Source organism: Agelaius tricolor, unplaced genomic scaffold, assembly GCF_023055355.1.
Source record: "Agelaius tricolor isolate 1412-34295 unplaced genomic scaffold, bAgeTri1.0.p SCAF_87, whole genome shotgun sequence".
In the NCBI taxonomy this organism is placed as follows: domain Eukaryota; kingdom Metazoa; phylum Chordata; class Aves; order Passeriformes; family Icteridae; genus Agelaius; species Agelaius tricolor.
The window spans coordinates 49,493-72,079 of NW_027269347.1; the positions used below are offsets into that span (position 1 = coordinate 49,493).

Sequence of the window (22,587 nt, forward strand, 5' to 3'; positions counted from 1 at the left end):
TCTGGGACTCCCCAAACTCTGGGACCCCCAAACTCTGGGACCCCCAAACCCTGGGACTCCCCAAAATCTGGGACCCCCAAACTCTGGAATCCCCAAACTCTGGGACCCCCAAACTCTGGGACCCCCAAATCTGGGATCCCCAAATCTGGGATCCCCAAACTTTGGCTTCCCCCATTCCCAGCCCGCAGGGGACCCCCAAACTCTGGGAATCCCAAACTCTGGGACCCCAAATTCTGGGATCCCCCAAATCTGGGATCCCCCAGAACTCAGGGAACCCCAAACTCTGGGATCCCCCAAATCTGAGACCCCCTCCAAACTCTGGGATCCCCCAGATTTTGGGGTCCCGCAGATTTTGGGGTCCCCCCGAGCGCCCTCATCCGCGCTGGGGCCGCAGCTTCATCTCGGTGAAGGGGATGGAGACGTTGAAACCTTTCCATGGGAACCAGTGGATGCCCTGTGGGGAAAACGGGTCAGGAAATCCCAGAGATGGCCCCATAAAATCCCCACGGACCCCCACAGACCCCACGGATCCCCAGAGACCCCCAGAGACCCCCCCAGAAATCCTACAGATCCCCCCACAGGCCCCATAGGATCACACTGACCCTATAAACCCTATAGACCCCCAGAAATCCTACAGATGCCACAGGCGCTATAGACCCTATAGACCCCATAGACCCTATAGACCCCCCCAGAAATCCTACAGATCCCCCCACAGGCCCTATAGGATCACACTGACCCTATAGACCCTATAGACCCCCCCAGAAATCCTATAGATGCCCACAGGCCCTATAAATCCTACAGATCCCCACAGGCCCCATAGGATCACACAAACCCTATAGACCCTATAAACCCCCCCAGAAATCCTATAGAACCCCACAGGCCCTATAAACCCTATAGAGCCCAGAAGTTCCATAGATCCCCACAGGCCCTATGGGATCACACAAACCCTATAGACCCTATAGACCCCCCCAGAAATCCTATAGATCCCCACAGGCCCTATAAACCCTATAGACCCTATAAACCCTATAAACCCCCCCCAGAAATCCTATAGAACCCCACAGGCCATGAAGGATCACACAGCTCTATAAACCCTATAGACCCTATAGACCCTATAAACCCCAGAAATCCTACAGATGCCCACAGGCCCCATAGGATCACACAGACCCTATAAACCCTATAGAGCCTATAAACCCCCCCAGAAATCCTATAGATGCCACTGATCCTATAAACCCTATAAACCTCCCCAGAAATCCTACAGACCCCCACAGGCCCTATAGGATCACACAAACCCTATAGACCCTATAGACCCCCCCAGAAATCCTATAGATCCCCACAGGCCCTATAAACCCTATAGACCCCCAGAAATCCTATAGATGCCACTGATCCTATAAATCCTATAGACCCTATAGACCCTATAAACCCTATAGACCCCCCCAGAAATCCTACAGATCCCTACAGGCCCTATGGGATCACACTGACCCTATAGACCCTATAGACCCTATAGACCCCCCCAGAAATCCTACAGATGCCCACAGGCCCCATAGGATCACACAGCCCTTGTTTCCCACAGGCCCTATAAACCCTATAGAGCCCAGAAGTTCCATAGATCCCCACAGGCCCTATGGGATCACACTGACCCTACAGACCTCGGAAATCCTATAGATGCCACAGGCCCTATAAACCCTATAGAGCCCCAGAAATCCTATAAACCCTATGGAGCCCCAGATCCCCACAGGCCCTATAGGATCACACTGACCCTATAAACCCTATAGAGCCTATAAACCCCCCCAGAAATCCTATAGATGCCACTGATCCTATAAACCCTATAGACCCTATAAACCCCAGAAATCCTATAGATGCCCACAGGCCCTATGGGATCACACTGACCCTATAAACCCGCCCAGAAATCCTATAGATGCCACTGACCCTATAAACCCTATAGACCCTATAAACCCTATAAACCTCCCCAGAAATCCTATAGAACCCCACAGGCCATGAAGGATCACACAGCTCTATAAACCCTATAGACCCTATAGACCCTATAAACCCCAGAAATCCTACAGATGCCCACAGGCCCCATAGGATCACACAGACCCTACAAACCCTATAGAGCCTATAAACCCCCCCAGAAATCCTATAGATGCCACTGATCCTATAAACCCTATAAACCTCCCCAGAAATCCTACAGACCCCCACAGGCCCTATAGGATCACACAAACCCTATAAACCCTATAGACCCCCCCAGAAATCCTATAGATCCCCACAGGCCCTATAGACCCTATAGACCCCCAGAAATCCTATAGATGCCACTGATCCTATAAATCCTATAGACCCTATAAACCCTATAGAGCCCCAGAAATCCTACAGATCCCCACAGGCCCTATGGGATCACACTGACCCTATAGACCCTATAGACCCCCAGAAATCCTATAGATGCCACTGATCCTATAAATCCTATAGACCCTATAGACCCTATAAACCCTATAGAGCCCCAGAAATCCTACAGATCCCTACAGGCCCTATGGGATCACACTGACCCTATAAACCCTATAGACCCTATAGATCCCCCCAGAAATCCTACAGATGCCCACAGGCCCCATAGGATCACACAGCCCTTGTTTCCCACAGGCCCTATAAACCCTATAGAGCCCAGAAGTTCCATAGATCCCCACAGGCCCTATGGGATCACACAGACCCTACAGACCTCGGAAATCCTATAGATGCCACAGGCCCTATAAACCCTATAGAGCCCCAGAAATCCTATAAACCCTATGGAGCCCCAGATGCCCACAGGCCCCATAGGATCACACTGACCCTATAGACCCTATAGACCCTATAGACCCCAGAAATCCTAGAGATGCCCACAGGCCCTATAAACCCTATAGACCCTATAAACCCTATAGACCCTATAGAACCCAGAAATCCTACAGATCCCCACAGGCCCCATAGGATCACACAAACCCTATAGACCCTATAGACCCTATAGATCCCCCCAGAAATCCTACAGATCCCCACAGGCCCCATAGGATCACACAAACCCTATAGACCCTATAAACCCCAGAAATCCTATAGATCCCCACAGGCCCCATAGGATCACACTGACCCTATAGACCCTATAGAGCCCCCCCAGAAATCCTATAGATCCCCACAGGCCCTATAGACCCTATAGATCCTATAAACCCTATAGAGCCCCAGATCCCCACAGGCCCTATGGGATCACACAAACCCTATAGACCCTATAGACCCTATAAACCCCAGAAATCCCAAATTTTGAGGGGAAAAAGGGACCCGAAGTTCCCCAAAATCCCAAAGTCTGGGGGGGAAATAGACCCAAAATCCCAAAAATCGGAGGAAAAAGGGACCTGAAATTCCCCAAAATCCTAAAATCTGGGGGGGAAATAGACCCAAAATCCCAAAAATCGGAGGAAAAAGGGACCCAAAATTCCCCAAAATCAAAAAAAAATTGTGGTAAAAGGGACCCGAAATTTGTCAGGAAAAGGAGCCAAAACCACCCAAAATCCCAAAACTGAGGGGAAAGGGACCCAAAATTCCCCAAAATCCCAAAATTTGTGGGCGAAATAGACCCAAAATCCCAAAAATTCAAGGAAAAAGGGACCCAAAATTCCCCAAAATAAAAAAAAATTGTGGTAAAAGGGACCCGAAATTTGTAAGGAAAAGGAGCCAAAACCACCCAAAATCTCAAAACTGAGGGGAAAGGGACCAAAAATGACCTAAAATCCCAAAATTTGGGCCAAAAGAGACCCAAAATCACAAAAATCGAAGGAAAAGGGACCCAAAATTCCCTCAAAATCCTAAAATTTCTGGCAAAAGGGACCCAAAATTCCCCAAAATCAAAATCTGGGGGAAAATAGACCCAAAAATCCCAAAAAAATCAAAGGAAAAGGAGCCAAAACCACCCGAAATCCCAAAACTGAGGGGAAAGGGACCCAAACTTCCCCAAAATCCCAAAATTTGTGGCAAAAGGGACCCAAAATTCCCCAAAATCAAAAAAAATTGTGGTAAAAGGGACCCGAAATTTGTAAGGAAAAGGAGCCAAAACCACCCAAAATCCCAAATTTTGAGGGGAAAAAGGATCCAAAATTCCCCAAAATCCCAAAATTTGTGGCAAAAGGGACCCAAAATGACCTAAAATCCCAAAATTTGGGCCAAAATAGACCCAAAAATCACAAAAATCGAAGGAAAAGGGACCCAAAATTCCCCCAAATCCCAAAACTTCTGGCAAGAGGGACCCAAAATTCCCCAAAATCCCAAAATTTGTGGCAAAAGGGACCCAAAATCCCCCAAATTCCCTCACAGCCCCCCAGACTCTCCCTGAGAAAAGAGAAAAGGGACCCGAAATCCCAAATTTTGTGAGGAAAAGGAGCCAAAACCTCCCGAAATCCCAAATTTTGAGGGGAAAAAGGATCCAAAATTCCCCAAAATCCCAAAACTTCTGGCAAGAGGGACCCAAAATTCCCCAAAATCCCAAAATTTGTGGGCGAAATAGACCCAAAATCCCAAAAATTCAAGGAAAAAGGGACCCAAAATTCCCCAAAATCAAAAAAAAATTGTGGCAAAAGGGACCCGAAATTCGTCAGGAAAAGGAGCCAAAACCACCCAAAATCCCAGATTTTGAGGGGAAAGCGATCCAAAATTCCCCAAAATCCCAAAATTTGTGGCAAAAGGGACCCAAAATGACCTAAAATCCCAAAATTTGGGCCAAAATAGACCCAAAAATCACAAAAATGGAAGGAAAAAGGACCCAAAATTCCCCCAAATCCTAAAATTTCTGGCAAGAGGGACCCAAAATTCCCCAAAATCAAAATTTGGGGGAAATAGACCCAAAAATCCCAAAAATCGAAGGAAAAGGAGCCAAAACCACCCAAAATCCCAAATTTTGAGGGAAAAAGGGACCCAAAGTTCCCCAAAATCCCAAAATTTGTGGCAAAAGGGACCCAAAATTCCCCAAATTCCCTCATATCCCACTCAGACCCCCCCCCAAATCCCCTCATAGCCCCAACATTCACCCCAAATTTCCTTGAAATCCCAAATTTTGGGGGGAAAAGGGATCCCGAAATTCCCCAAATTCCCTCACAGCCCCCTCAGACCCCACCCCGGGAAAAAAGCGACCCAAAAATCTCAAATCTTGTGAGGAAAAGGAGCCAAAACTGAGGGGAAATGGACCCAAAATCCCCCCCAAAAATCCCAAAATTCGTGGCAGGAGGGACCCAAACTCCCCCCAATCCCCCCAAAACTTCCCCCCAAACCCCCCGAATTTGCGGCCAAGGGGACCCAAACTCGCCCCAAACCCCCCCAAAACCCCCCGAATTTGTGGCCAAGGGATCCCAAATTCCCCAAACCCCCCGAATTTGCGGCCAGGGCACCCCAACCCCCCAAAACCCCCCGAATTTGTGGCCAAGGGACCCAAAATCCCCCGAATTTGTGGCCAAACTCCCCCAAACCCCAGAATTTGAGACCAAAGGGACCCAAACTCCCCCCAAACTCCCCCCCAAAACTCCCGAATTTGGGGCCAAAGGGACCCAAACTCCCCCAAATTTGCGGCCAAACCCCCCCAAACATCCCAGAATTTGCGGCCAAGGGGATCCCAGACCCCCCCCCAAAACCCCCAAAATTCGTGGCAGGAGGGACCCAAACCCCCCCCCAAAACTCCCCCCAAAAGCCCCGAATTTGTGCCAAGGGGACCCAAACTCCCCCGAATTTGCGGCCAAAGGGACCCAAACTCCCCCCGAACCCCCCGAATTTAAGGCCAAACCCCCCCAAACTCCCTGAATTTGTGGCCAAGGGATCCCAAATCCCCCAAACTCCCTCGAATTTGCAGCCAGGACACCCCAAACCCCCCAAACCCCCCAAATTTGCGGCCAGGGGACCCCAACCCTCCCCAAACCCCCCCCAAACCCCCCCGAATTTGTGGCTCAAGGGATCCCAAACCCCCCCCAAAACACCCCCAAAACCCCCAAAATTTGCGGCCAAATGGACCCAAACTCCCCCCCAAACCCCCCAAATTTGCAGCCAAACCCCCCCAAACCCCCCAAATTTGCGGCCAAGGGGATCCAAACTCCCCCGAATTTGCTGCCAAACTCCCCCAAACCCTCCAAATTTGCGCCCAGGGCACCCCAAACCCCTGAATTTGCAGCCAGGGGACCCCAAATCCCCCAAACCCCCCCGAATTTGTGGCCAAAGGGATCCCAACCCCCCCCCCCAAAACCCCAAAATTCGTGGCAGGAGGGACCCAAACCCCCCCCAAAACTCCCGAATCTGCAGCCAAAGGGACCCAAACCCCCCGAATTTGCGGCCAAGGGGACCCAAACCCCCCCAAACCCCCCCGAATTTGCAGCCAACCCCCCCCAAACCCCCCGAACTTGCGGCCAGGGGACCCAAACCCCTGAATTTGCGACCAAAGGGACCCCAGCCCCCCCAGACCCCCGGAGTTTGCAGCCAGGGCACCCCAAACCCCCCAAATCTGCGGCCAGGGCACCCCCAGCCCCCCAAGTCCCCCGAATTTGCGCCCAGGGCACCCCAAACGCCCCGAGTTTGCAGCCAAGGGGACCCAAACCCCCCAAATTTGTGGCCAGGGGACCCCAGCCCTCCCCAGCTCCCCAAGCCCCCCGAATTTGCGGCCAAGGGGACCCAAACCCCCCAACCCCCCCCAAACCCCCGGAGTTTGCGACCAAGGGGACCCAAACCCCCCCCAAACCCCCCGAGTTTGCGGCCAGGGCACCCCAAGCCCCCCAAACCCCCCGAGTTTGCGGCCAGGGCACCCTAAACCCCCCGAATTTGCAGCCAAAGGGACCCAAACCCCCCGAATTTGCGACCAAACTCCCCCAAACCCCCGAATTTGCGGCCAGGGGACCTCAATCCCCCCAGAATTTGCGGCCAAAGTGCCCCAATCCCCCCGAATTTGCGGCCAAGGGGACCCCAACCCCCCCAAACCCCCCGAATTTGCAGCCAAACCCCCCCAAACCCCCAAATTTGCGGCCAGGGCACCCTAAACCCCCCGAGTTTGCAGCCAAGGGGACCCAAACCCTCCCCCCAAACCCTCCCAAACCCCCCGAATTTGCGCCCAGGGCACCCCAAACCCCCCGAGTTTGCGGCCAAAGGGACCCAAACTCCCCCAAATTTGTGGCCAAAGGGATCCCAAACTCCTCCAAATTTGCGGCCAGGGCACCCCAATGCCCCCCAAACTCCCCCAATCCCCCGGTCCCGTGCCTGGTGGTCGCGCGTGCTCCCGTAGCGCCCGTTGAGGTTGGCGTAGTGGCAGTTCCGGTACCACCAGGCGCCCCCGTAGGCCACGGCGCAGGGCGGGGGGCGCGGCCGCCCCGAGGGGTCCCGGCGGTCGCGGGGGTCGCGGGCGTCGCGGTCCCGCGTGGAGAAGGGGCTGCCCGAGTGGTACGAGAGGGCGTCCCCTGCAGGGAGGGGGCGTGAGCGGGGACACGGCGGCGGGGGGACCCCGAAAATGCGCAATGGGAACCCCCAAAACACCCCGGAAATGTGCAATGAGGAACCCCAAAAACACCCCGAAAATGTGCAATGAGGAACCCCCAAAACACCCAAAAATGCGCAATGAGGAACCCCCAAAACAGCCCCGAAAATGCGCAATGGGAACACCAAAAACACCCCGAAAATGCACAATGGGAACCCCGAAAATGCGCAATGAGGAACCCCAAAAACACCCCGAAAATGTGCAATGGGAACCCCCAAAACACCCCGAAAATGCACAACGGGAACCCCTAAAAACACCCCGAAAATGCGCAATGAGGAACTCCCAAAACACCCTGAAAATGCGCAACAGGAACCCCCAAAACACCCCAAAAATGCGCAATGGGAACCCCCAAAACAGCCCCGAAAATGTGCAATGGGAACCCCCAAAAACACCCCTGAAAATGCACAACGGGAACCCCCAAAACACCCCGAAAATGTGCAATGGGAACCCCCAAAACACCCGAAAATGTGCAACGGGAACCCCGAAAAACACCTGAAAATGTGCAATGAGGAACCCCCAAAAACACCCAAAAATGCGCAATGAGGAACCCCCAAAAACACCCGAAAATGTGCAATGGGAACCCCGAAAATGTGCAATGGGAACCCCCAAAAACACCCCGAAAATGTGCAATGAGGAACCCCCAAAACAGCCCGAAAATGTGCAATGGGAACCCCCGAAACAGCCCCGAAAATGCACAACGGGAACCCCAAAAACACCCCGAAAATATGCAATGAGGAACCCCAAAAACACCCCGAAAATGTGCATTGGGAACCCCGAAAATGTGCAATGGGAACCCCCAAAAACACCCCGAAAATGCACAACGGGAACCCCGAAAATGCGCAATGAGGAACCCCCAAAACACCCCGAAAATGTGCAATGGGAACCCCCAAAAACACCCCGAAAATGTGCAATGAGGAACCCCCAAAACACCCCGAAAATGCACAACGGGAACCCCGAAAAACCACCCGAAAATGTGCAATGAGGAACCCCCAAAACACCCCGAAAATGTGCAATGAGGAACCCCCAAAAACACCTGAAAATGCACAACGGGAACCCCCAAAACACCCCGAAAATGCGCAATGAGGAACCCCCAAAACACCCCGAAAATGCGCAATGAGGAACCCCCAAAACACCCCGAAAATGTGCAATGAGGAACCCCCAAAACACCCCGAAAATGTGTAATGAGGAACCCCGAAAATGTGCAATGAGGAACCCCCAAAAACACCCCGAAAATGCACAACGGGAACCCCAAAAACACCCGAAAATGCACAACGGGGAACCCCAAAAAATGCACAATGGGAACCCCCAAAAACACCCCGAAAATGTGCAATGGGAACCCCCAAAAACACCCCCAGAATGTGCCAGATATTCCCGAAACGGGCCCAAAACACCTCGAGGGGCCCCAAAAAACCCACCAGAGACCCCAATACCACCAAAAACCGCAGCAAAGATTCCCAAAACAGCCCCAAAGGACCCCAAAACCCACCAGGGAGCTCCAAATCCACCAGGAACCCCAATACCCCCAAAAACGCAGCAAAGATTCCCGAAACAGCCCGAAACACCCCAAAACACCCCCAAACACCCCCAGACACCCCCGAAAACACCCCGAAGCACCCCGAAACACCCTGAACCACCTCAAAACACCCCAAAACACCCCAAAACATCCCGAAACAAACCTGAAACACCGCAAAGGACCCCAAAACACCCCAAAACACTTTAAAACATCCCCAAACACCTCAAAACAACCCCAAAACACCTCAAAACACCCTGAAACACCTCAAAACACCTCAAAACACCCCGAAATATGCCAAAACAAACCTGAAACACCCCAAAACACCCCAAAACACACAGAAACACTCCAAAACACCCCCCCAAACACCCCGAAACACCTCGAAACACCCCAAAACACTCTGAAACACCCCAAAACAGCCCGAAACAAACCTGAAACACCCCAAAACATCCCAAAACACCCCAAACACCCCGAAACACCTCAAAACACCCCCACAACACCCCCAAACACCTCAAAACACCCCCAAACACCCCAAAACACCTCAAAACACCCCCAAAACACCCCAAAAAAACCCCCAAACAGCCCCAAACACCCCGAAACACCTCTAAACACCCCAAGACCCCAAAACCCACCAGGAACCCCAATACCCCCCAAAAACGCACCAAAGAGTCCCAAAAGACCCCAAGGGACCCCAAAACCCACCAGGGACCCCAAAAACGAACCAAAGATTCCCAAAACACCCCCGAAACACCCCAAAACACCCCCGAAAACACCCAAAAACACCCCTAAACACCCTGAAACACCCCAAACCAGCCCAAAACAAACCTGAAACACCCCAAAACACTCCAAAACACCCCAAACACCCGGAAACATCCCAAAAAATCTCAAAATAACTCAAAACACCCCGAAACGCCCCGAAACACCCCCAAACACCCAAAACCACACCCCGAAAAACACAGAAACACCCCCAAACACCCCAAACCCCAAACCCCGCCCAGCCAAACCCAAAGGGGCCCCCAAAGCCCAAAGGGGCCCCCAAGCCCCAAAGGGCCCCAAACCCCAAAGGAGCCCCCAAAGGCGCCCCCAAAGCCCCAAAGGGGCCCCAAACCCCAAAGGCGCCCCCAAACCCCAAAGGGGCCCCCAAAGCCCCAAGGGGCCCCCAAAGCCCCAAAGGAGCCCCCAAAGCCCAAAGGGGCCCCCAAAGCCCCAAAGGAGCCCCCAAACCCCAAAGGCGCCCCCAAAGCCCCAAAGGAGCCCCCAAAGCCCCAATGGCGCCCCCAAACCCCAAAGGGCCCCAAACCCCAATGGCGGCCCCAAACCCCAAACCCCAAAGGAGCCCCCAAAGCCCCAAAGGAGCCCCCAAACCCCAAAGGGGCCCCCAAAGCCCCAATGGAGCCCCCAAAGCCCCAAATCCCGCCCGGCCAAACCCCCAAAGGGCCCCAAACCCCAAAGGGGCCCAAACCCCAAAGGGGCCCCCAAAGCCCCAAACCCTGCCCGGCCAAAGCCCCAAAGGGCCCCCAAACCCCAAAGGAGCCCCCAAAGCCCCAAAGTCCCCAAAGCCCAAAGGGGCCCCCAAAGCCCCAAACCCCAAAGGGCCCCAAACCCCAAAGGCGCCCCCAAACCCCAAAGCCCCAAACCCCAAAGGGGCCCCCAAAGCCCCAAACCCCGCCCGGCCAAACCCCAATGGAGCCCCCAAACCCCAAAGGAGCCCCCAAAGCCCCAAAGTCCCCAAAGCCCAAAGGAGCCCCCAAACCCCAAAGGGGCCCCCAAAGCCCCAAACCCCAAAGGGCCCCAAACCCCAAAGGCGCCCCCAAACCCCAAAGCCCCAAACCCCAAAGGGGCCCCCAAAGCCCCAAACCCCGCCCGGCCAAACCCCAATGGAGCCCCCAAACCCCAAAGGGGCCCCCCAAAGCCCAAAGGGGCCCCCAAAGCCCCAAAGGGAACCCCAAAGGGCCCCCAAAGCCCCAAATCCCGCCCGGCCAAAGCCCCAAAGGCGCCCCCAAACCCCAAAGGAGCTCCCAAACCCCCAAAGGGCCCCAAACCCCAAAGGGGCCCCCCAAACCCCAAAGGAGCCCCCAAACCCCAAAGGGCCCCCAAAGCCCCAAACCCCAATGGCGGCCCCAAACCCCAAAGGGGCCCCCAAACCCCAAAGGCGCCCCCAAACCCCAAAGGGCCCCAAACCCCAAAGGGGCCCCCAAACCCCAAAGGGCCCCAAACCCCAAAGCCCCAAACCCCAAAGGAGCCCCCAAACCCCAAAGGGCCCCAAAGCCCAAAGGGCCCCCAAACCCCAAAGGGCCCCAAAGCCCAAAGGGCCCCCAAACCCCAAAGGGCCCCCCAAACCCCAAAGGGGCCCCCCAAACCCCAAAGGGCCCCAAACCCCAAAGGGGCCCCCAAAGCCCCAAAGGCGCCCCCAAACCCCAAAGGAGCCCCCAAACCCCAAAGGGCCCCAAAGCCCAAAGGGCTCCAAACCCCAAATCCCGCCCAGCCAAACCCCAAAGGGGCCCCCAAAGCCCCCGGGCCCCCCGGTCCCGCCCCCTGCGCACCCGCGGTGCCGCGGAACGGCCCCACCCGCAGCCGGTATCGCTCCGCGGCCCCGCCCACGCTGAAGTCGCGATAGATCGCGAAGGCCGAGTCGGCGCCGCTCCGCAGGTCCACGCGCAGCTCCGAGGGCGTCCCGGCCGTCAGCTCGTGCAGCGCCGCGTTCCCTGCGCCCCGAGAGCGTCAGGAACCCCGAAACGGCCCCAAAACAGCCCCAAAAACGGCCCCAAAACGGCCCCAAAACAGCCCCAAAAACGGCCCCAAAACAGCCGCAAAAACAGCCACAAATACAGCCCCAAAACAGCCACAAAAACAGCCCCAAAACAGCCCCAAAAACGGCCCCAAAAACACCCCAAAACCAGCCCCAAAGCCACCCCAAAAACGGCCACAAATACAGACCCAAAACAGCCCAAAAACGGCCCCAAAACAGCCTCAAAACCACCCCAAACCAGCCCCAAAACAGCCTAAAAACAGCCTAAAAACAGCCCCAAAACAGCCCCAAAACAGCCCCCAAAACCAGCCCCAAAACAGCCCCAAAACAGCCCCAAAACAGCCCCCAAAAACACCCCAAAACAGCCCTAAAACCACCCCAAAAACGGCCCCAAAACCAGCCCCAAAACAGCCCCCAAAACAGCCCCAAAACAGCCCAAAAACAGCCCCCAAAACCAGCCCCAAAACAGCCCCAAAACAGCCCAAAAACAGCCACAAAACAGCCACAAAAACAGCCACAAATACAGCCCCAAAACAGCCGCCAAAACCAGCCCCAAAACAGCCCCCAAAACAGCCCCAAAAACAGCCCCAAAAATGCCTCCCCAAAACAGCCCCAAAACAGCCCCAAAACCAGCCCCTGAGCTCCCCCAGGACCGCCAAAGCTTCCCCTGTCTTTGCACAAATTTTTCCCAAATTTTTCACAAATTTTTTTCACAAATTTTCCCCAAATTTGCCCGTGTTTTTTCCCAAAGTTTTCTCTAATTTTTCCCAAATTTTCCCCAGATTTTTCTGTGTTTTTTCCCCAAAGTTTTCTCAAATTTTTCACGAAATTTTTCCCAAATTTTTCCATGTTTTTTCCCAAAGTTTTCCCAATTTTTTTCTGTGTTTTTTCCCAAAGTTTTCTCAAATTTTTCACAAAATTTTTCCCGAATTTCTCTTTTTCCCAAAGTTTTCTCTAATTTTCCCCAAATTTTTTCCCAAATTTTTCGGTATTTTTTTCCCAAATTTTCCCCAAATTTTTTTGTGTTTTTTTCCCAAAGTTTTCTCAAATTTTTTCCCAATTTTTTCGCGGTTTTTTCCCAAATTTTTCTAAAATTTTTCACGAAATTTTTCCCAAATTTTTCCACTTTTTTCCCAATTTTTTTTCCAAAATTTTCCCGTGTTTTTCCCAAATTTTTTCCAATTTTTCTCTGATTTCCCCCCTCACTGAGCCAGAACTCCCTGCTGTTTTCCGTGTTTTTTCGCAAATTTTTCCCAAATTTCCCAGCCCCAGGGTCCCCCAAACCCCCAGATTGCCTCCCCATGTCCTCCCAAGTTTTTCCCTGTTTTTTCTCAAATTTTCCCAAATTTCCCCCAAATGTTTCCATGTTTTTTCTCAAAATGTTCTGTGATTTTCCCAAATTTTTTCCCAATTTTTCTGTGTTTTTTCCCAAAGTTTTCTCAAAATTTCCCAAATTTTTCTCAAATTTTTCCCTAATTTTTTTCCAAATTTTTTCCGTGTTTTTCCCCAAATTTTTCCACGTTTTTTTCCCAAAATTTTTTCCCAAATTTTTCCATGTTTTTCTCCCAAATGTTTCCCAAATTTGCCCGTGTTTTTTCCCAAAGTTTTCTCAAATTTTTCACGAATTTTTTTCCCAAATTTTTTCCGTGTTTTTCCCCCAAATTCTTCCACGTGTTCCTGAAATTTTTTCCCAAATTTTTTCCAAATTTTTCCCGTGGTTTTTTTCCCAAAAGTTTTCTCAAAGTTTTCTCAAATTTTTCCCAAATTTCCCCGTGTTTTCTCCCGAATTTTTCCCCAAATTTTCCCGCGTGTTTTTTCCCAAACTTTTCTGTGTTTTCTCCCCGAATTTTTTCCCAAATTTTTCCGTGTCTTCTCCCGAATTTTTCCCACTTTCCCGGTGTTTTTCCCAAATTTTTCCGTGTTTTTTCCCAAATTTTCCCCCAAGTTTTTCCCAAATTTTTTCGTGTTTTTTTCCCAAAGTTTTCTCAAATTTTTCACGAAATTTTTCCCAATTTTTTTCTGTGTTTTTCCCCAAACTTTTCCACATTTTTTCCCAATATTTTTTCCAAATTTTTCCATGTTTTCTCCCAAATGTTTCCCAATTTTGCCCGTGTTTTTTCTCAAAGTTTTCCCTAATTTTTCCCTAATTTTTTTCCGTGTTTTTCCCCAAATTCTTCCACGGGTTTTCCAAAATTTTTTTTCCAAATTTTTTCCAAATTTTTCCCGTAGTTTTTTTTCCCAAAAGTTTTCTCAAAGTTTTCTCAAATTTTTTCCCAAATTTCCCCGTGTTTTCTCCCGAATTTTTTCCCAAATTTCCCCATGTTTTCTCCCCAAATTTTTCTGTGTTTTCTCCCGAATTTTTCCCCAAATTTCCCCGTGTTTTCTCCTGAATTTTTTCCCAAATTTCCCCGTGTTTTTTCCACAAACTTTTCTGTGTTTTCTCCCGAATTTTTCCCAAATTTCCCCGTGCTTTTTCCCCAAATTTTTCCCAAATTTCCCCATGTTTTCTCCCGAATTTTCCCGTGTTTTTTCCCCCAAATTTGTCTGTGTTTTCTCCCGAATTTTTCCCAAATTTCCCCGCACTTTCTCCCGAATTTTTTCCCAAATTTCCCCGTGCTTTTTCCCCAAACTTTTCTGTGTTTTCTCCCGAATTTTTTCCCAAATTTCCCCATGCTTTTTCCCCAAATTTTTCCCAAATTTCCCCGTGTTTTCTCCCGAATTTTTTCCCAAATTTCCCCGTGCTTTTTCCCCAAATTTTTCCCCAAATTTCCCTGTGTTTTCTCCCAAATTTTTCCCAAATTTCCCTGTGTTTTCTCCCGAATTTTTCCCCAAATTTCCCCGTGTTTTCTCCCAAATTTTTCCCAAATTTCCCAGTGTTTTTTCCCCAAATTTTTCTGTGTTTTCTCCCGAATTTTTTCCCGAATTTCCCCGTGTTTTCTCCCGAATTTATTCCCAAATTTCCCTGTGCTTTCTCCCGAATTTTTCCCGAATTTTCCCCATGTTTTCTCCCGAATTTCTCCCAATTTTTCCCAATTTCCCCCTCACCGAGCCAGAACTCCCCGCTGACGTTGCCGAATCCGCGCTCGTACGCGGCCCAGCCCCCTCCAGAACTCGGTGCTGCCGTCCTGGCGCCGCTGGAACACCTGGAACGGGGCGAGCCCCAAAACCCTGAGACCCCAGACCCAAAAACCCTGAAACCCCCCAAAACCCCTGAGACCCCAAAACCCTGAGACCCCAGACCCAAAAACACCCCCTGAAACCCCCAAAAACCCCCCTGAGACCCCAGACCCAAAATCCCCACACCCAAAAACCCCTGAGACCCCAAAAACCCTGAGACCCCAAAACCCCTGAGACCCCAGACCCAAAAACCCCAGACCCAAAACCCCTGAGACCCCAGACCCAAAAACCCCTGAGCCCCCCAAAACCCCTGAGCCCCCAAAAACCCTGAGACCCCAGACCCAAAAACCCCTGAGACCCCAAAACCCTGAGACCCCAAAAACCCTGAGACCCCAGACCCAAAAACCCCTGAGACCCCAAAACCCTGAGACCCCAAAAACCCTGAGACCCCAGACCCAAAAACCCCTGAGACCCCAAAAACCCCTGAGCCCCCAAAAACCCCTGAGACCCCAAAACCCTGAGACCCCAGACCCCAAAATCCCCTGAAACCCCCAAAACCCTGAGAGCCCAGACCCAAAATCCCCAGACCCAAAAACCCCTGAGACCCCAAAAACCCCTGAGCCCCCAAAAACCCCTGAGACCCCAAAACCCTGAGACCCCAGACCCGAAACCCCCCTGAAACCCCCAAAAACCCCTGAGCCCCCAGACCCCAACAACCCCTGAGCCCCCAGACCCAAAATCCCTGAGACCCCAGACCCAAAACCCCCTGAAATCCTCAAAAACCCCTGAGACCCCAGACCCCAAAACCCCCCTGAAACCTCAGACCCAAAATCCCCCCTGAGCCCCCAGACCCCCTGAGCTCCCAGTCCCCAAACCCCCCCTGAGACCCCCAAAAACCCCCCTGAGCCCCCAGACCCCAAAACCCCCTGAAACCCCCAGACCCAAAACTCCTGAGCCCCCAGATCCCCTTTTTCCATCCCATAAAGCTCCCAGTGCTCCCAGTGCTCCCAGTCCCTCCCAGTCCCTCCCAGTGCTCCAGTCCCTCCCAGTCTCTCCCAGTGCTCCCAGTGCTCCCAGTGCTCCCAGTGCTCCCAGTTCCCTCCCAGTGCTCCCAGTCTCTCCCAGTCCCTCCCAGTGTTCCCAGTCTCTCCCAGTTCCCCCCAGTCCCACCAGCCCCAGTCCCCCCAGTGTTCCCAGTCCCTCCCAGTCCCCCCAGTCCATCCCAGTCCCACCAGCCCCAGTGTTCCCAGTGTTCCCAGTCCCTCCCAGTCCCTCCCAGTCCCCCCAGTCCATCCCAGTCCCCCCAGTGCCCCCAGTCCCCCCAGTGCCCCCAGTCCCACCAGCCCCAGTGTTCCCAGTCCATCCCAGTGCCCCCAGTCCCTCCCAGTCCCCCCAGTGCCCCCAGTCCCTCCCAGTCCCCCCAGTCCCCCCCAGTCCCTCCCAGTCCCCCCAGTCCATCCCAGTCCCACCAGCCCCAGTGTTCCCAGTGTTCCCAGTCCCTCCCAGTCCCTCCCAGTCCCCCCAGTCCATCCCAGTCCCCCCAGTGCCCCCAGTCCATCCCAGTGCCCCCAGTCCCTCCCAGTCCCCCCAGTCCCCCCAGTGCCCCCAGTCCCACCAGCCCCAGTTCCCCCCAGTCCCCCCAGTCCCTCCCAGTCCCCCCAGTCCATCCCAGTCCCTCCCAGTCCCCCCAGTCCCACCAGCCCCAGTCCCCCCAGTGTTCCCAGTGTTCCCAGTCTCTCCCAGTTCCCCCAGTCCCACCAGCCACCCTCCCCCGTCCGTCTCCATGTCGCAGTAGACGCGCAGGGGCCGGCGCGGGTCCCCGCCGAGGAAGATGAGGGCGGCGCGGGAGGGGCCGGGCCCGTTCCGCTGCTCCTCGGCGCAGTCCCGGGGGTGCGGGTGCGGCAGGGGCGCTGCGGGACACGGGGGGGACCCTCGGACCCCGAACGGGCCGGGGGGCGCGGGACCCCTCCCCAAGAGAGAATCCCCGGGCCCAGAATTGCCCCGCAGCCCCCCCAGAGCCCCCGGAATTCCCTGAGACCCCAAAATTCCCCCGCAGCCCCCACAGAACCCCCGAATTCCCTCACAGCCCCCAAAATTCACTCAGACCCCCCGAATTCCCTCAGACCCCCCCAAAATTCCCTCACAGCCCCCTCAGACCCCCCGAATTCCCTGAGACCCCCCAAAATTCCCTCGCAGCCCCCTCAGAACCCCCAAATTCCCTCAAATCCCCCAAATTCCCTCAAACCCCCCAAATTCCCTCACAGCTCCCTCAGACCCCCCAAAATTCCCACATATTCCCCTCCATTCACCCCAAATTCCCTCACAGCCCCCAGAATTCCCCCGCAGCCCCCTCAGACCCCCCAAATTCCCTCAGACCCCCCGAAATTCCTTCAGACCCCCCCAAATTCCCTCACAGCCCCTCCATTCACCCCAAAATTCCCTCACAGCCCCTCAGACTCCCCGAAATTCCCTCAGACCCCCCCAAATTCCCTCAAACCCCCCAAATTCCCTGAGACCCCCCAAAATTCCCTCACAGCCCCCTCAGACCCCCAAAATTCCCTCAAACCCCCCAAAATTCCCTCAGACCCCCCCAAATTCCCTCAGACCCCCCGAAATACCCTCACAACCCCCTCAGACCCCCCCCCAAATTCCCTGAGACCCCAAAATTCCCCCGCAGCCCCCTCAGATCCCCCAAATTCCCTGAGACCCCCCCAAAATTACCTCAGACCCCCCAAAATTCCCTCAGACCCCCCGAAATTCCCTGAGATCCCAAAATTCCCCCGCAGCCCCCACAGAACCCCCGGAATTCCCTGAGACCCCAAAATTCACTCAGACCCCCCCAAAATTACCTCAGACCCCCCGAAATTCACTCAGACCCCCCCAAAATTCACTCAGACCCCCCAAAATTCCCCCGCAGCCCCCCCAGACCCCCCGAAATTCCCTCAGACCCCCCCCAAATTCCCTCAGACCCCCCGACAATCCCCCAGACCCCCCGAAATTCCCTCACAGCCCCCTCAGACCCCCCCCAAATTCCCTGAGACCCCAAAATTCCCCCGCAGCCCCCTCAGACCCCCCAAATTCCCTGAGACCCCCCCAAAATTACCTCAAACCCCCGAAATTCCCTCACAGCTCCCTCAGACCCCCCAAAATTCCCACATATTCCCCTCCATTCACCCCAAATTCCCTCACAGCCCCCAGAATTCCCCCGCAGCCCCCTCAGACCCCCCAAAATTCCCTCAGACCCCCCGAAATTCCTTCAGACCCCCCAAATTCCCTCACAGCCCCTCCATTCACCCCAAAATTCCCTCACAGCCCCTCAGACTCCCCGAAATTCCTCAGACCCCCCCAAATTCCCCCGCAGCCCCCTCAGATCCCGAAATTCCCTCAGACCCCCCCCCCAAATTCCCTCAGACCCCCCGACAATCCCCCAGACCCCCCGAAATACCCTCACAGCCCCCTCAGACCCCCCAAATTCCCTGAGACCCCAAAATTCCCCCGCAGCCCCCTCAGACCCCCCAAATTCCCTGAGACCCCCCCAAAATTACCTCAAACCCCCGAAATTCCCTCACAGCCCCCTCAGATCCCCGAAATTCCCTCAAACCCCCAAAATTCCCTCACAGCCCCCTCAGACCCCCCGAAATTCTCTCAAATCCCCCAAATTCCCTCAGACCCCCGAAATTCCCTCAGACCCCCCCCCAAATTCCCTCAAACCCCCCAAAATTCCTTCAGACCCCCCGAAATTCCCCCACAGCCCCCTCAGACACCCCAAATTCCCTCACAGCCCCTCCATTCACCCCAAAATTCCCTCAGACCCCCCAAATTCCCTCACAGCCCCTCCATTCACCCCAAAATTCCCTCAGACCCCCCAAATTCCCACATTTTCCCCTCCATTCACCCCAAAATTCCCTCAGACCCCCCAAATTCCCACATTTTCCCCTCCATTCACCCCAAATTCCCTCACAGCCCCCCTCAGACCCCCACCCCCCTTGAGAAAAGGGAAAAGGGACCCAAAATCTCAAATTTTGTGAGGAAAAGGAGCCAAAACCACCCGAAATCCCAAATTTTGAGGAAAAAAGGGACCCAAAATTACCTAAAATCCCCAAATTTGGTGGCAAAAGGGATCCAAAATTCCCCAAATTCACTCACAGCCCCTCAGAGCCCCCCCAAAGGAACCAACACCCCCGAAGGACACCCAAAAAACCCCACCAAAAAACCCCAAATGCTTTTCCCAAATTTTTCCCAAATTTTTCTAAATTTTTCCATGGTTTTTTCCCAAATTTTCCCAGATTTTTCCCAATTTTTTCCATGATTTTTTCCGTGTTTTTCCCCAAATTTTCCCAAATTTTTTCCGTGTTTTTTCCAATTTTTTCTCCATTTTTTCCATGTTTTTCCCAAATTTTTCCCAAATTTTTCCGTGTTTTTTGCCAATTTTTTTCATGTTTTTTCCCAAAGTTTTCCCAAATTTTCCTTGTTTTTTTCCCAAATTTCCCAAAGGACCCCAACACCCCCAAAGGACACCCAAAACACCCCAAAAAACCCAAATGTTTTTCCCAAATTTTTCCCAAATTTTCCCGTGTTTTTTCCCAAATTTTTCCTTAACGTTTCTCAATTTTTTCTGCATTTTTCCCAATTTTTTCCGTGATTTTTTCCATGTTTTTTCCCAAATTTTTCCGTGTTTTTTCCAATTTTTTCTCCATTTTTTCCATGTTTTTCCCAAAATTTTCCCAAATTTTTCCGTGTTTTTTGCCAAATTTTTTCATGTTTTTTCCCAAAGTTTTCCCAAATTTTCCGTGTTTTTTTCCCAAATTTCCCAAAGGACCCCAACACCCCCAAAAGACACCCAAAACACCCCAAAAAACCCAAATTTTTTCCCAAATTTTTCCTTAACGTTTCTCATTTTTTCCGCATTTTTCCCAATTTTTTCTGTATTTTTTCGCCAATTTTTCCGTGGTTTTTCCCAAATTTTTCCAAATTTTTTCTGGTTTTTTTTCCCCAAATTTTCCACAATTTTTTCCCAAATTTTCTGTGGTTTTTTCCCAAATTTCCCAAAGGACCCCAACACCCCCAAAGGACACCCAAAACACCCCAAAAAACCCAAATGTCTCACCGGGTACCCCCACACCCCAAATACCCCCTGATTCCAAAAGGACGCAGGTTTTGGGGTCCCCCCACCCCATGGACCCACCCACCCCCCAAAATCCCCCAAAATCCCCCCAAAATCCCCCAAATCCCCCAAAATCACCCCAAAATCCCATCCCTCCTTAGAGGGACACAGATCCCCCCACCAACAACCCCAACCCCACAAAATCCCCCAAAATCCCCCCAAAATCCCCCAAAATCCCCCCAAATCCTCCCAAAATCCATCCCTCCCTTAAAGGGACACAACTTCCCACACCAACAACCCAAACCCCCCAAAATCCCCCCAAAATCCCCCAAAAGCCCCCCAAATCCCCCAAAATCTCCCAAAATCCCCTCAAAATCCCATCCCTCCCTTAAAGGGACACAGATCCCCCCATCCAAAACCAACCCCAACCCCACAAAATCCCCCCAAAATCCCCCCAAATCCCCCAAAATCCCCCAAAATCCCCCAAAATCCCCCCAAATCCCCCAAAATCCCCCCAAAATCCCCCCCAAATCCCCCAAAATCCCCCCAAAATCCCCCAAATCCCCCCAAAATCCCCCAAACTTCCATCCCTCCCTCAAAGGGTCACACTTCCCCCACAAAATCCCCCAAAATCCCCCCCAAATCCCCCAAAACCCCCCAAAATCCCCCAAATCCCCCTAAATCCCCCAAATCCTCCCAAAATCCCCCCCAAATCCCCCCAAAATCCCCCCAGAATCCCCCCAGAATCCCCCAAAACCCCCCAAATCCCTCCAAAATCCCCCCAAAATTCCCCAAAATTCCCCCAAATCCCCCCAAAACCCCCCAAAATCCCCCCAAAATCCCATCCCTCCCTCCAAAGGGTCACAACTTCCCCCACAAACAACCCCAACCCCAAAATCCCCCAAAATCCCCCAAATCACCCCAAAATCCCCCAAAATCCCCCCAAATCCCCAAACCCCATCCCTTAGAGGGACACAGCTTCCCCCACCAACCCAACCCCAAAATCCCCCAAAATGCCCCCAAATCCCCCAAAATCCCCCCAAAATTCCATCCCTCTCTCCAAAGGGACACAGATCCCCCCACCAACAACCCCAACCCCACAAATCCCCCAGAATCCCCCCAAAAATCCCCCAAATCCCCCAGAATCCCCCCAAAAACCCCCAAATCCCCCCAAAATCCCCCCAAAATCCCCCCAATCCCCCCAGAATCCCCCAAAATCCCCCAAATCCCCCCAAAAATCCCCCCAAATCCCCCCAAATCCCCCCAAATCCCCCCAAAACCCCCCAAAATCCCCCCAAATCCCCCCAAAATCCCCCGAAAATCCCCCAAATCCCCCCAGAATCCCCCCAAAATCCCATCCCTCCCTTAAAGGGACTCAGTTCCCCCACCTACAACCCCGACCCCACAAATCCCCCCAAAATCCCCCAAAACCCCCCCAAATCACCCAAACCCCATCCCTTTAAAGGGACACAGCTTCCCCCACCAACCCCAACCCCAAAATCCCCCCCAAAATCCCCCAAAATCCCCAAAATCCCCCCAAATCCCCCCAAATCCCCCCAAAATCCCTCCCTTTAGGGGACACAACTTCCCCCACAAACAGCCCCAACCCTAAAATCCCCAAAATCCCCCCAAAATCCCCCAAAATCCCCCAAAATCCCCCAAAATCCCCCAAAATCCCTCCCTCAGAGGGACACACCTTCCCCCACCAACCCCAACCCCAAATCCCCCCCACATCCCCCAAAATCCCCCAAAATCTCCCCAAAATCCCATCCCTCCCTTAAAGGGACATAACTTCCCCCACAAACAACCCCAACCCCAAAATCCCCCAAATCCCCCCAAATCCCCCCAAAACCCCCCAAAATCCCCCCAAACCGCCCGTGCCCCCCCCCCGCAGCTCACGGGTGTCGAAGGCGGCCTCGAGGGGGGGCTCGGTTTTGGGGTGCCCCCCCCGGCCCCACAGGCGCGCCCCATAGCGGCCCCCGGGCTCCAGGCCCCACAGCTGCTGGGACACGGCCCCGGGGGGCAGCTGCAGCCTCTGGGGGGACACGGGGGATATTGGGGTGCCCAAAGGGGTATTGGGGTGTCCAGGGCATTATTGGGGTGTCCCGGGGGTTATTGGGGTGTCCCGGGGGGTATTGGGGTGTCCGGGGGGATATTGGGGTGCCCAGGGGGTATTGGGGTGCCCAAAGGGGTATTGGGGTGTCCAGGGGGGTATTGGGGTGCCCCGGGGGGTATTGGGGTGCCCAGGGGCATTATTGGGGTGTCCCGGGGGATATTGGGGTGCCCAGGGGGGTATTGGGGTCCCCAGGGGTGTTACTGGGACATTTGGGGCATTATTGGGGTGCCCAAAGGGATTATTGGGGTCCCCAGGGGGTATTGGGGTGCCCAGGGGATTATTGGGGTGCCCCGGGGGATATTGGGGTGCCCAGGAGGGTATTGGGGTGCCCAAAGGGGTATTGGGGTGTCCAGGGGGGTATTGGGGTGTCCCAGGACGGGTTTGGGGTGCCCAAAAGGGTATTGGGGTCCCCAGGAGATATTGGGGTCCCCAGGGGATATTGGGGTGTCCCGGGGGGTATTGGGGTGTCCAGGGGTGTTACTGGGACATT

The 22,587-nt window shown here is 53.4% G+C and overlaps 1 protein-coding gene across 1 annotated transcript in view; it reads right to left on the minus strand.

Moving 5' to 3' along the window:
- Positions 1-281: 281 nt before the first annotated feature.
- The window catches only part of LOC139585658 (tenascin-X-like), a 62,270-nt gene continuing 39,964 nt past the window's right edge, over positions 282-22,587 (minus strand). The window contains 7 exon segments of the mRNA XM_071418493.1: positions 282-454; positions 7,228-7,424; positions 11,555-11,716; positions 14,806-14,860; positions 14,862-14,903; positions 16,636-16,787; positions 21,881-22,016. Of these exon segments, the coding sequence (XP_071274594.1) occupies positions 374-454; positions 7,228-7,424; positions 11,555-11,716; positions 14,806-14,860; positions 14,862-14,903; positions 16,636-16,787; positions 21,881-22,016 (825 nt within the window). The 3' untranslated portion in view covers positions 282-373.